General features: G+C 35.0%; 2 protein-coding genes across 2 annotated transcripts; both read right to left on the bottom strand.

The window, feature by feature from the left end:
* On the bottom strand, window positions 1,718-3,161 carry LOC18588585. Its single transcript, XM_018126785.1, has 3 exons — window positions 2,674-3,161; window positions 2,302-2,487; window positions 1,718-2,153 (listed from the first exon to the last, which is right to left on the bottom strand). Exons 1-3 carry the CDS (start codon window positions 3,121-3,123, stop codon window positions 1,875-1,877), a joined length of 915 nt encoding a protein of 304 aa, XP_017982274.1. The 5' UTR covers window positions 3,124-3,161; the 3' UTR covers window positions 1,718-1,874.
* Window positions 7,047-11,782, bottom strand: LOC18588583 (protein CONTINUOUS VASCULAR RING 1). Its single transcript, XM_007013083.2, has 7 exons — window positions 11,305-11,782; window positions 10,372-10,424; window positions 9,469-9,578; window positions 8,679-8,846; window positions 8,458-8,555; window positions 7,830-7,956; window positions 7,047-7,453 (listed from the first exon to the last, which is right to left on the bottom strand). The coding sequence occupies exons 1-7, from the start codon at window positions 11,449-11,451 to the stop codon at window positions 7,359-7,361; spliced, it is 798 nt and encodes a 265-aa protein (XP_007013145.2). The 5' UTR covers window positions 11,452-11,782; the 3' UTR covers window positions 7,047-7,358.

Here is a 13,883-nt window from a genome sequence, read left to right as displayed (position 1 = left end):
GCCTACATGAGAGAGAAAAAAGACAGAAAGAAGAGAAAGAAAGAGGAGAAGAGCGGAGGAAAATGGAAGGGGTTTGGAGACAATCATGCTTAGATAAACCTTTCCAGTGAAGTAGAGGTTGAAACCATGGTCTTGAGTCAAGGCACAAATATATCGCTAGTTTGTGCCAGGTGTTGTATTTTTGCCTTATAATTATATCTAAGTTTGTGTCACGTGTATCTGATTGTATATATGCTATTCATGTTGCAGCAAGTACCGGAGAACTCAGTCTTTGTGATGGGTGACAATCGTAATAATAGCTATATATGATTACCACGTTTGATAAGATATCATGCTCTAACAGGTTGACAACGGTGCATTCATGGAAAATCAGCTGAGCTGATGATTCTCCACCTATATCTTTTCGCTGATTTCTTGAGGTATGTATTGTTCAGGGGTCCCCCTCCTTGCCAAGAATATCATAGGAAGATCAGTATTCCGCTATTGGCCTCCAAAGAGGATAGGCGGCACAGTACTTGAGCGTGGCTGTGCAGTTTGTTTTTTTTTTTTGAAAAGTGAATTTATTAATCTCACAGCCAGTACGTCAAAGCAAGTTATTGGGTTGAGACTCCCAGCAGCTTTATGAACCGGTTTGGGTTGTATAATTAACAAAAGACAGCCACTCGACAAGCTATTAGTAGCTGTTCAGCCATGAAGGCTCAGAAAAAACCACAAATGTACCCCCTCTAGACAAGCAGGAGAGTGTGAAAGCATCTGAATAGATATTCAGCCTACTGATTTTATTTGATCAAAGTAATCCTTTGGCTGTTTATGCCGTATCCCCTGATAATGTCTCTGTTTTCTTTGCTTACTCATTGTGAGCTTTTAATTCTCTTTTTTTTTTTTTTTTCCAAATTTCTGCAATATCATATTTTTAGTAGAAAGGCTATTCTTGCAAGACCGGTCCTTTTTTTGGCCTGATATATGATCTTCGTGCGACTGTAAATTGACCTTGTACTGATTAATGCAATGAATTCTCTGTTCTCTATCTTTTCATGTCTTGTTGAGTGGCAGCTGATTGTAAAAGTTTCAGGTTTCATAGTATTGACAAAGGTCTTTAAATTATTGATTAAGGAAACTATCTAAATTTGGCCTTGCGAATAGTTCAGAGCTTTCTGGTTTGCAGGCAAACCTCATATCATCCAACCACTATAGCCATGCATCTAAAGCAAGAATAGAGCGGCTGTAGCTAGGCCTAGGGGTACGTCGTTTCATACCAGTAGCCTCTTATGCTAAGTTCTTCATCATATACCTTGCATTTTCTAGTTGATTCTATAACCCCAAATACTGGTTTGCCCACATTTATATGGCAGCCTATATCCACAAATATTGGTTTGCGCACATTTATATGGAAAAAGCTGCCATGTTTCACTCATGAATGGAAACCAATCTCCACGTTCCAAGACCATTTGAAGTTTGAATCTAATTGAAGTGCAAAGAACAAAGACACCCTTCTTGAAGACAAGAAAATAGTAACAGTATGAGATATGAACAAATTCTTTGTTTTACCAATTATCACAGAAAACATTTGTCGAGTTTCTCTGCACAAGTAAATGCGTAAGTAGAAACAAGGAACTTCTTAATGAGTCAAAACTATCCTATCGGCAACATATAACCTACACCAAGATGATAGTTCATATTTCTCCAGGCAAAAACAAATTAAACTTTCAGCAGCTTTTCAATTTCACCCCAAACTGATTGATATTATTTTCCAAGGAAATTATTACTTCCACACACATACCAAGCACTACTGGAAATGATTCAAATCAGCCAAATCCACCATTTCCAAGCGGAGAGCAATTGGTTGAGCTGTAGGAGAACCACCACTCTCAAACTTAGTCGTATATGCATGACCTATTTTCTAGGTTGAGAGGTTTGTTACTATGGAAGTCAATAACCAAGGAACAAGAGATACGTTTTCGATGCCTAGACCTCACCAACTTCCCCACCACATTACCTCTGGATCGAACTTCAAAGATCAACTCCATTGGAACTCCACCCACATCGACTGAGGCTCCTAAGCTTGCCCCAGCCCCATACAAAGGAACCTTATCTCCCTGGAGAGTCGCGAACACAGTACGATGACTCTTTCTTGGTTGATAGTATTTCTTCAACTGCGATCAGAAACGTACAAATAGAACTACTAATTAAGAGAGATCAAAATGGTAGAAAAGAAAAGCTACTTCAAATAAGTATTAACTTGGACTAGATCTTACTCCAAGATTTCAAAGTTTGTTGTGTAAAATATCTGAGAAATGTTACCTGACCAGTTGCCACTGCAATTTCTGAGTACATTAGATTGACTGGATTGGAGCTAACATGAATACCAAAGAAAGTGGCAGGGTTGTATACTGTCATCGTCACCGAACAATTCAAGGTAAGCATCTTGCTTGGAACTCCTGTTATGTCCGCTCCATCTCCAAAATAAAAATTATGGACCGTCAAGCTCTGCAAAACAAGAATTTTCACAAGCGGTTCCCATCCCAAGTTTCTGACAAAACACACAAGTTTAAGATTGTTTATTATTACTTTTTCCGGGGTGTCTTCAGTCTAGAGAGATCAGAGGGTAATTAAATAATATTATTATTCCATATAACGACAAGAACATATGTATTTTATTGTAAAATGCAAAACCTCAAAAGCAACTTGTGCTTCGTAAGGCCGACTGGCACCCCAGATGATCAAACAAAACAAACTGAAAACCACCACGAAACCAAACACACCCATCAAAATCTGACACCTTCTCGTCAACCCTTTATCCCTCCCATAGAAATACTCCCCATAATCCCCTTCTTCTTCAATAACATTACACTCGGTCCAACCCTTCTCGTTTCTCTTCCTTTCTCTCTTGAGACTTCCAGAGAAACGAGTGGCGGATGAGGCCCTGGAGTGACGGCTGTAAGAAGGGTCGGAAGGAGATTCCATGGGGCTGTTGTTGGCGGGTGTTGCTTGCATGGAAGCTGACTTGTCTCCATCCTGGGAGTCCCTGGAAGGGCTTTGGACGTAGTAGAGTTGGCGTTTTGGGGATCTTGGAGACGATGGGTCAACTGAGCTTGTTGCATCGGATTCTGATTTGGTGTGCATCGTCTTGAAACTGAATTCTTTCAAGGAGAAGAGTTGAGTTGGGAGGCAGTTTATAGTCAGAGGGGTGGCAGACAAGAGAGTGGAGAGAATCCTCCTGCGCCCGTTTCATATGCACAAATGGTCACATGTATATTTTTTATTATTAAATTAATATATATTTAGTTTTACCTTAAAATAATATTTAAATTTTATCAATGAAAATTTAACGTTTAATTATTTACTTTATCTTTAAAAAGTAAGATAATTTCAAGATAAAATCGAAAAATATTAAAGATTGTATACGTGATAAATTATTTTATATTTATCTTCGAATTTTGATAAAATTTGTGTTTATAAAGATGTGAAATTACGAGAGTAAGTGTCGGTAGTGATTTCATCAATATGTTTGTTGACAATGATTTTGTTCAGTTCAAATAAAGTTATAGCATGTTTGATTAACGAGAATGAAATTATCATTTTCACTTATTCTTATTATTAATTTAGATGTAGTTGATTTAATAAAATAATTATTAATTACTCGTAATGATCATTATATGAGAATTTAAAAAGATGTGAAATAATCATTACCAATTCTCTTCCCTAATAGTTATTTCAAACTAATGAGAATAGAAAATAAAATCAATTGGATGAAAATGCCTTTCAAAATTTCAAGAACTACTCTGATATAATATAAAATATTTTCATTTTTAAATCTTTCTTTTGCTCTCTACCATCTTCTTCATTTCCCCTTCTCTCTTTAAATTCCCTCCACCACAAGAGGGTGGTGGAGGTGACAACGGTGGCACTAGTGCTAATTGTGAGAAGCATCAATTAAGTACTCTCACAATAAATCTGGTCACGAAAAACGCTGATCTAGCATTCTCTAATCAAATCTAGTCGCGCGAAGCATAAGATTGATCATATCTTGTGATAGAACCTAGCACTCCATTACCATATTGGATTGTAGGAAGCTTCGATTTGATCTGATTACAGGGAGCATCGATTTGAGATCAAATTGGTCATAAGGAATGCTAGATCAACGCTTATGACAAGATGGTTGAGAATAAAGGAAAAATTAAAAGAAATATTAAAATTAAAATTTTATATTTTAAAATTAAATTAAAAACTTTAATTATAAATTATAAAGTTTTATTATTTTAAAAACTGGAATTAAAATATTCATTTATTATAATAAGAAATATTGTTATAATTTATTAATTATTTTCAAAATTATTTTCACTAATTAAATATTAAAATAAAATTATAATAACAATTTTTTTTTATCTTATTTCATTGCTATAAACAAAATTAAATAATATTTCTCTTTTATTTTATTCTCAAAGAATATTCAACCAACCAAAAATATCCATCATCGTAAGACCCACGCTTTCTCAGTTTCTGTTTGCAGTGAGTTCCCTCTCACTGTTTCTATTGCATTCTTTTCGTCGAAATAAACAGGGAGAAGACAGATGGCCGCTTCAACTCTTCTCCCGCTTTCCTGCCTTTTCCTCTCACTTCTTCTCGTAAATAGTTTAGATCCTCTTTCGTCACCGCCCTTCCTTCTCTGCTCTCTCCTCTGCTCTGCGCCTAACCCAGATTCAAAGCAAAAAAATGTGTTGACCGAGAATGAAGATAGTAGTGATTGTCCGCTTCGTTTTCGCATGCGCGTGACGGATCGATCTTAAAATTTCACATCGAATTTGGTTCGCGAAAAGACTTTGGGTTGAACGAAATGATTATTTTGTAAAAATAAAATACATCAAGAAAATAATTTATATAACTTTGATTCGTCAAATAAATTAAAAGAGAAATGTTATATAATTTGGCCATAGCTATTGGTTTTATTTAAGGGACTTAGCTATTTATTTTTAATTTGCAAATAAAATCTGATTTCATATTGTTCGACGTATTTAGAATAATATTCTTTTTATACTTAAAATTTAAACAGATAAATTGCTCCAAGCCTCCAATCTTATTGGGCTGGACCCAAAATCACCAACTGGTCATGGTTTATCTTTTACTACATCTTTTTCCATTCAAGTACATTATGGCACTAAAAAATGATTTAGAGCATTTTCACTTTGTTGAAAGTATATAATTAAAATATACCAGTTATTATAGGTAACAAAATTCATGTGGAACTTATTTTTTATGATTTATGAGTTAAAACTTAAAATTAAGTTTATGTAACAAATTCGCAATGAAGCTACATTTCATTAACATTAACAACTTTGTACAATTAAATACAGTTCAATAATATTTTCCTAGATCTACAGTCCTATTTTCCAGATTTGATTAATCAATACCGAAATTTTCCCTTTCTTCAGGAATGTAGTTTGTCTGGATGAAAAAGCTGTTGTAAATCATTGCCCAGTGCATAAAAAAAATTAATCCAAAAAATCTTACCAAATAAAACGGAGGTGAGGAATAAAGATAAAACCAGTAAAGAAAGAAGGGTCATCAGATAGGAGCGAAAGACGTGCAGTTTAATAATCACGGAGATTTATCAGCTGAACTATGCTTTGTACTCATCACTTGACCACTCCTTTCCATCATTTTATTTATATTTTCAAAAATAATTTTTTAAGTAAAAAAACATGAAAATCAAAAAGAGAACAAGCCTCTGAAGGAAGGCAGTAGAGGTATATGTAATCATCAATTGTCATAAATCACAAAAATACCATTTTCTTCATCATCGGCATCTGTGAATAGCTCTATGAAACATAAATTTTAGAAAAAAGATTTGAAAATAAAATAATCAAAAAAGGGGAAAAGAATGGGAGAACCGGCCTCATAGAGAAGATTAGGCATTTCAACATGAAATATTTCAGACATATGCTTGTCATTAAAAATATTTAATCATCGGCCGATTTCGAATCAAAACTATTAGCAAATCTAATAAAATAATTTTAGGAGGAAAAAAACGAAAAAGAGGGACTCGGAATATGGGTGGTGATATATCAGGATGGTCGGCAAGGCTGTTGAAAACAGCCAATTACGACGAACGAGACCTTTCACAGTAGAAATCGTCACCGTCCCGTTTCCACAAAATCTTTTATTAAAAATCGAAGAAAAACATAAACAAAAAAAAAGGATTTGAAAGCAGAACAAAAGAAAGGTGGAGAAACAAATCAGGGAGAGATGACTAAAGGACACAAACCATTAACGAATTAAACCCTAGAAGAAGAGAGCAGCTCGCAGTCATAGTCCAAGACATAGCTTATGAACCATTAAAGGGTAATTTATATAGGGACTTGAATGCGAGCTAGGGTTTGCGGTCCTGCGGGATGTGAAACAGGGTTCGAGTGGGATTCCACTACTATACGCGCCGTTGCATTTCTGTTGTCATGCGCCAACTTTCCAAGTCAAAAAGTAATGGGCCTCGTCTTGGTCCAGGGCCCAGAAGTTTTTCCAAAATAACCCAGAAGGTGGGCCAGAAGTATAATCCGGTTAAGTCGAGTCGATAATGTTGAACGATGAAGACATGAATAATTACCTTAAACCGCTTGCGTTAGTTTTCCATTTTTAAAGCATAAAATGCCCAAAGTCTTAACCCAAATTTTAGGATGAAGCACTATGCAACTAAATCCTCATGTACAATCTTTGTACGGCTGCTTCGGCATCCTAGTGCTGACTTGGGAATAATATTGAAATTTTGAAATGAATTTCTCTGAATAAGTTCCATTTTAATTACATTATATTTGCTCTCAGAAGTTTAAAGGCCACGATTAAATACTTTTATTTTAATCAATAAATTACCTTTCAGTTCCCACACATGGATCCTTCAGACAACTGGGACAAGAACCTCTGGTTGGAATTCCCAACTTCGAGTCCCTACCCTAAGACGGTGCCAGACTTCAACACCACCTTGAAGCACTAATTGAATTAGCAATTGCAGGCCTATATAACTAATCGCTCAAGCACTTTGGAGGAAGGGAGAAACATTGGCAGGAGAAACTAGGAACATATTCATTAAAATATCGATGCCGTTCTAATAGTTGGAAGTAACACAATCCAGCACCAAACTGCCGCCCTGTCATATCAACCACACTATATTTGAAGGCAAACAGTGTTACATTCTATGTAAACAAGCAATGTTACATATGCCACCAGAATCTGACACAACCAACAAAATTTATAATCTAATTCCGAATCCCGCATTACCAACACATTGATTGTGAGGCCGCTCTGATGACTCAAATCTGAAACCAGAGATAATACAATAAATAAAAGCTCTACAACTGTCACCTTATATCTCAGCTTCTGTCAGATCTACTTCTTTCCAGTGGCAAACGTGTATCCAGTGTTGACAGGATCTGGGGCATGGACATGCCTCCGGACACAACAATTTCTGCAATGGATATGAATGAATGAAATATAAACTTAAATTGAAGTAAGATAAGTTATTATGTTTTTTCTCCATTCTATTTTCTTTGCTTTTGGCATTACTACTCATACAAATATTCCACAGACCATCATTTCATAATAGAGAAACCATCCTCAAGTTAAGCAGCAGTCTCAGTATATCCCCCATTCTGCATTACAATTAATGCATGCTCTCCATTGCCCCAAAAAAGAAGGTAATAGATTATAAGGAGGCTTATAACAGGACAGACTAATTGATAATAGCAAGCAAGACATAACCCCCCCCCCCCCCCCCCCCTTCTTCTTTTTTCTTATCACATGCATTTCTTAAAATAATCAACAAATAAAAGATCAATCCTCACCAATTCCTTCTCGGACTGATAGATTCGGTCTGATAACATCCTTGGTATTGACGAGGAATATATCACCAATGTAAAGATGATTCGTGGGAACATAGACACAGCATAGCTCTTCTTCACCAGAGTAGCTCTGCATTAAAAATAAAAAGAATAAAAACAGCATTCTTAATATCACATTGCCTGATGTGTCTTAAGTCTTACTCTTCCACTGCTCAATTTTTAAAAAGGTAGTCAAGCAACCAAATTTCCATGTTAATTGATTAGAGGACACAAAAGTAGATTATGCGATGTTAATTATTGTTGATGCTGAGCTTCAGTTGGGACACCAGTGACAAGGGATGTGCTCAATAGCAGATAGGACAAAAAGTGAGGAGAATCACTAGCTGCATGTCAGGAAAAAGTGTTTTGTGCAGTGGGCAATATTCTCCAACAAGAATGCCATGGAAGCAAGAACCACACCACCGGGAACAAGCAGCCCCAAGAGTTTTGAGGGAAGAAAAAGAATATACAAATCCATGACAATAAGATCATAGGCAAAAGGATGCATAATGAGTATGATTCAGGCAAATAACAAAAACAGGGGAAACCATGCCAAAATGAGAGTTTCAGAACAAAATTTTCAATTGCCCACCTGCAGAGTAACAGCTGAAGTGATGAACCCAAATGCATATTCACCAATACGTGGATGCCTTATGATGGCTACTTCCTTGAAGGCCTGTGTGTTCTGATCTGAAACACAATAAAGATGTAAAGCATTAAAAGTGATGTGGCATATTGATTGGCACTACCTGTAATAATATGACCAGCTAAACTAATTTACTTCATGTGGAAAAAAATTAGCAAAATACACACCTGGTGATATGGCAGAACTAATCTGCTTGGAGGCATTGTAGATATGACGAACAAATGGCATTCGTTTGATAAACCACTCCCCAAGGCCTAGGACAGATGCTCCCAACCAAGATGACATGAATACCCCAACCAAGAAGATGAATGTTATAGAAGTTACAAATCCAAGACCTATCCAAGAAGCAAAAGGAAGACATAACATCAAGAGACCTGTTAAGTTAACCAGATGGTAGATAATCTCAAACGAGACGTATTTAATAAAAATGACAAAGATCAATATTAAGGTACATCTGTGATGGGAAAATCATTACCAAAGGCCACTCTGGAAAAATCATTTTAGCTTTCTAGCAGTACATATCATATTCAGCAAGATATCCAGTTAAAGATACGTAAAACTACAATCTAATAAGCACTTTGTCCTAGGCTAAATTGTCCTCAACAAACTATGGAAATTTGATATGAATAGTGCTAATAAGTATTATGTAGGCTGTAGGCATAAGAACAACTTCAGCAAAGATGATGGACGATAAAAAAAGATTCCTCCAGTTTCATACAATATCATCCTAGCTCTCACAATGATCACTGCTGTTGTCACAATCTCACAAAAGGTGTAGGTCACTATAATCCTCATCATTCAGAAGCCTTAAGGAAAGAGAACACGAGTTTACAAACTCCAAGGTCAAATAAAAGGGGGAAAAAGAGTAAAAGATTTAACAATTGTGAAACAAGTTCACAGGTCTAGATGAGACGGGCAACAAAATGCTTCTAACTGATAAATAAACAAGACACTTACCAAATATATCAATTCCAAGTTGAGCATAAATTGGAGAGAAAAAGCCATCCACAAAGTGAATAAACCACCATGTTATGTAGAAAGTGATTGCAATAGGAAACAGAATGACACTGCAAAAACTATGAATCAGCAACTACCATAACAGCATCGTGAATGATAATAGAAATTCTATCAGATAAAATTCCAAGAACATATGTTCGCTATTAGAAACAAAAGTTACTAAGCTTCTGAGTTCATCAAATTAAAGGTTAGCACAAATTCATGATGGCAACAACTACCATTTTGTATGACGATAGATAAGTAGCAGAGGAATTTCAAGACAACCAACCATTTGATGAGAATTTTATGAGGAGAAAGAAGGTGGAAACAAGGAGAAAATAAAAGGAGGTGTCAGGCTGGTCACAAATTAAATCTGTTACCTCCATTTCAATTCTCAGATCAAGATTCCAACATAACTCTCCCCAGAAAGCAGTTGTGAAGGAAGGAACTTATTATATTGAATAATGCCTGAATAAAGCATCCTAATAGATCTACTGAAACACTTATTTTCCAGCAAGCACTTTGTCTATAAATAGCAAATTCCTCTGTGAAAATTTTTAAGGCATTAAAATTTATCTCTTATTCCAAAAATTAACAACCCCAAAGTTCTGAAAGTTACTATAATTATAATTAAAGTGAAAGCTAAACAAAGATATTTAGGTTTGATACATTAGTGAAAGCATTTTCACTCACAATCAAGGACATAAGACAAGGAGCTGAATTGGAGGCATGAACAGATCATTTTTCTGTAAGGAGATACTAGAAGAGCTGTGCAAATCGTTAAATATCATACAGAGTATAATTGCAAAAATATCCATATGAGTTGATAAATCTAATGCAAGGAGATGGTAGAATGCCACTTACCATCCTGTCATGAACTTCTTTGAAGCCCAGCTTCTGACAACTTTATAAAAGGTCTGCATAAAACAAAGCTTGTCAGGCAAAATTGAAAATAAAAATGTGTATGCATTATTACAAGAGTACATACAAGCATAAGCATACAGTTCTTATACAAGCAGCAGGCTGAAAACATTTGTTTTGAAAGCTTTCATAAGGAACCATAGCGATTTTCTTTACCCACTCCATCAACCAGAAAAAATAATGTCATCAAGTCTCATAAGCGGAAGGGTGACTTCAAATTCAAGCCTATAACTCTATATCCTAAATTTATTCGAGGGCATTTACAACAGGGATTGACTACAAAGATAAAGGGAATTATATATCTCATGGTTTGGGCCTTAACATGCTTTACACAACATCTCAAGCTAAAAATTAAATCACAGATACATTCTTATGTAAGAACTACAAAGCCTCGAAATATCACCAATGTTGTACAAAACCCTATCAACCATCGTTTTAGTTATATCCCCCAAATGGTGTCATCTTCTGATAACAACTTTTTAAAAAAAAAAAGAAAAAAGGAAATTATTTCCTCATTTTTAACACCTCCAGTAATTTATGCTGCAATCCTACATCAGAATATGAAGTCAAATACAACAAAACAGTTCAATTTCCACACCCCTTTTAAAATCAATAATTTCTCACTCAAAAATCAATTTGAAACACCCGATTCCTCTACTAGAATAGGAAAAAAAAATCCAATTCTTTCACACAAAATCACATTAAGCTCTATTATATAAGTATTAATTTACAAAATTCATATACAATCCTACAATTAGCAACAAAAGAAGCTGCAGACCGAGTCAAATCGAATTCAATGACAAATGTAACCACAATTAACAACCAAAAAGCTGTCTAAAAAATAATTTTAAAAAAAGGAATGAGAGAAAAAGAAACCTCGCGGCCGGTGTGATGCGAAGAAGATGAAGAAGAAGGTTTGGAGGAATCATCATGGACGGAGTCAGCGACCGGGATTAGAAGCTCTCGATCCCTAATGTCTCTATCTCTACTCGCCATCACGATCGTCGATTTTTCATCTCCCATCGCCAGAAACACCGCTGCTAATCCCCTCCCCAATAATCCAAAAGCCCTAGCTCTTTATCAGTTAAGAAGAAGAAGAAAAAATAACACTAAACAGGAAGAGTTCAATTTTGGTACACTTGGAGGTGAGGGGAGGACCCTTTGAAATCTGCTTCCGCAATTTGGCTGCTTTCCGTGTTTTTTATTTTTGAATAATTTATTTATATTTTTTAAAAAAGAATAATACAGTAAAATAATGACAGGGGGTCAGGTCGTGACTCGTGGGAAGGGTGAGGTCGGAGCTGTGGCATGGGAGGATTTTTCGAGGAGATGTTGGTGTTTTTTAGCACTAATTATAAGTTTAAGGGCGGATTAATCTAGGCTTAATAAGGGCTTAACCGATAAGCTTTTGTTTGGATTTTGGGGCTAATTTTTTAACTGTGTTGGTACCCGTTGCTGTGGATGAGCTGTTCACGCTTATCATTGGGTGCCAGCATTTTGCCTCGAAGGCCACATCTGTAATTCAGAAGTATAATTAAATAATAGATTATTATTTACCCAACCAAAAAAAAAAGAAATACAAAAAAAGGCCTTTTCCTAATGAGTTTATATAGTATTATTTTACATTTTGTTATAGCATGACCTTGATTAAAATATGGTTTCAATTATTGAGTAAAATTATGAAAAAAAAAGCTCTTATTTATAAAGGTTAATGTGAAAATTAAAGCATGGGAAGACTATTATCCACAATTCAGAAACCTTATAGGTTCTAATTAACAACAAATATAATTAGGAAACTTTCCAAGTTGAAGACCAAGACAACATCATGTTGGTCAGTAATCATATCTCCAAAAAAGTCAAACTCACAAATTGAAATCTCTTCCGTCACTCGACCGTCTCTGTGTCCTCGAAGAAAGTGCTTCAATTGTGACACCTGACATCAATCCCTTCATCTCATAATTAATTAAAAAATGTATAAATTTTTAGATTGATGTGTATAATTATTAGTTTTAGTATTTTTTTTGTAATATTTAAGAAAAAAAAAGTTGACTTGGAAACAACAATGGTACTGATTAATGAAGCATTTTAACAAAGTAAAGAAATTGATAATCAAGTAATTTAAATAATAGGGTTACATTTTGAAATGATAATTATAATCAAAAGATAGAGGACATAATCAGTGATACAAAGTACACTACAAGGAGGACTTGTGTTATTCATTTGTAATACATTGATGTGCATAAAAAACAAATTTAGAAAAATGGTCGGAAACAGCTATTTTTTTTTTTTCAAAAACTTTGGAAACCTGTTTTGTTTCTACCTCGAGTTATGGTTGATCCCTATTAACAATATTTTTAATGAGCTTAAAAAGAGCCTTAACTAAAAATAAAAGAGAAACCCCGATTGAGGTAATGATGACGAATCATACTTTAACCACTACCATTCTTCATCTTTTTGTTGTTAAAATTTAGCAATAATAACCAATCATGGTCTTAATTGTTGCTAATTGATAATTGAGACTAACAACACTTTTAAAAATAGAAAAAAAAGACAAAAAAATTAACAACAATTCAAAATTTTTCTAATATTGAAGATTGGGCTACGAGGTCTTCCAATCTATGGCCCATGCAGTTATACGGACAGCAGGCCATTATTGTAACAGGCCCAGTTCTTCTGACCCAAAGGGAGAGACTTTATAGACCCAAAATTACAGGCTCTCTATTTTTCTTTTCTTTTCTGTTTTTTTTTTTTTAATTTTCCTTTGTCCAAACTTTTCCTTCTTCACTCTTTGTCTCCTGGAACGTCGAAATTGAAAGAAACCGACGGGCCAAGGCAACCGGAAAATGTAGAATTTGAAACCGGGGAATAACAGTCGAAAGTCAACCAAGATGTAGAATCCTAGACTCCTAGTGGTTGTTGGTTTATGATCATTCGTTAGGCAACCGCCCATTGAACAGGCGCCACGTAAGTTTGACCGTTAAGTCCATGTAAGACATGAGCATTTAATGGCTGTTTCTAATAACTTGTCAAATACGTACTATATTACTAATAAATATAAGTCCAAGCGTGGTTTTAATTTAATACTAATAATATGTAACCTTATAAGCTAATTAAAAAATCTGACCGTCTTTGCTACCGGCAGCTGATTAGCAAATTGGATTTTTTTTCAATCAGGCATCCATCGTCCACTTTTTATACGTTTCATTCATAAAATAACTTCCCCCTTGAAAGGTGCTAACCTTTCATATTATTTTTTCCATTTTTTGTCATTTATATTTACTTTTTATTTATTTCCCAGTTACATGTTCTATTTACTAACTTTATGCTATATAGTTTAATTGGGTAAAGTGTTGCCAATGTAAAATTCCATTTTTGTGCTATATTAGGTTGTCCATAAGTATGGGAAAGGAAAAGTACAACTTGTGGTTAACAATTATCATGGTGATCGGAGGGGA

This window comes from Theobroma cacao, chromosome 9 (genome assembly GCF_000208745.1).
Source record: "Theobroma cacao cultivar B97-61/B2 chromosome 9, Criollo_cocoa_genome_V2, whole genome shotgun sequence".
NCBI classification, from domain to species: domain Eukaryota; kingdom Viridiplantae; phylum Streptophyta; class Magnoliopsida; order Malvales; family Malvaceae; genus Theobroma; species Theobroma cacao.
The sequence above is the reverse complement of the archived record's forward strand: the minus strand, read 5'-3'. Positions and strand labels throughout refer to the sequence as shown.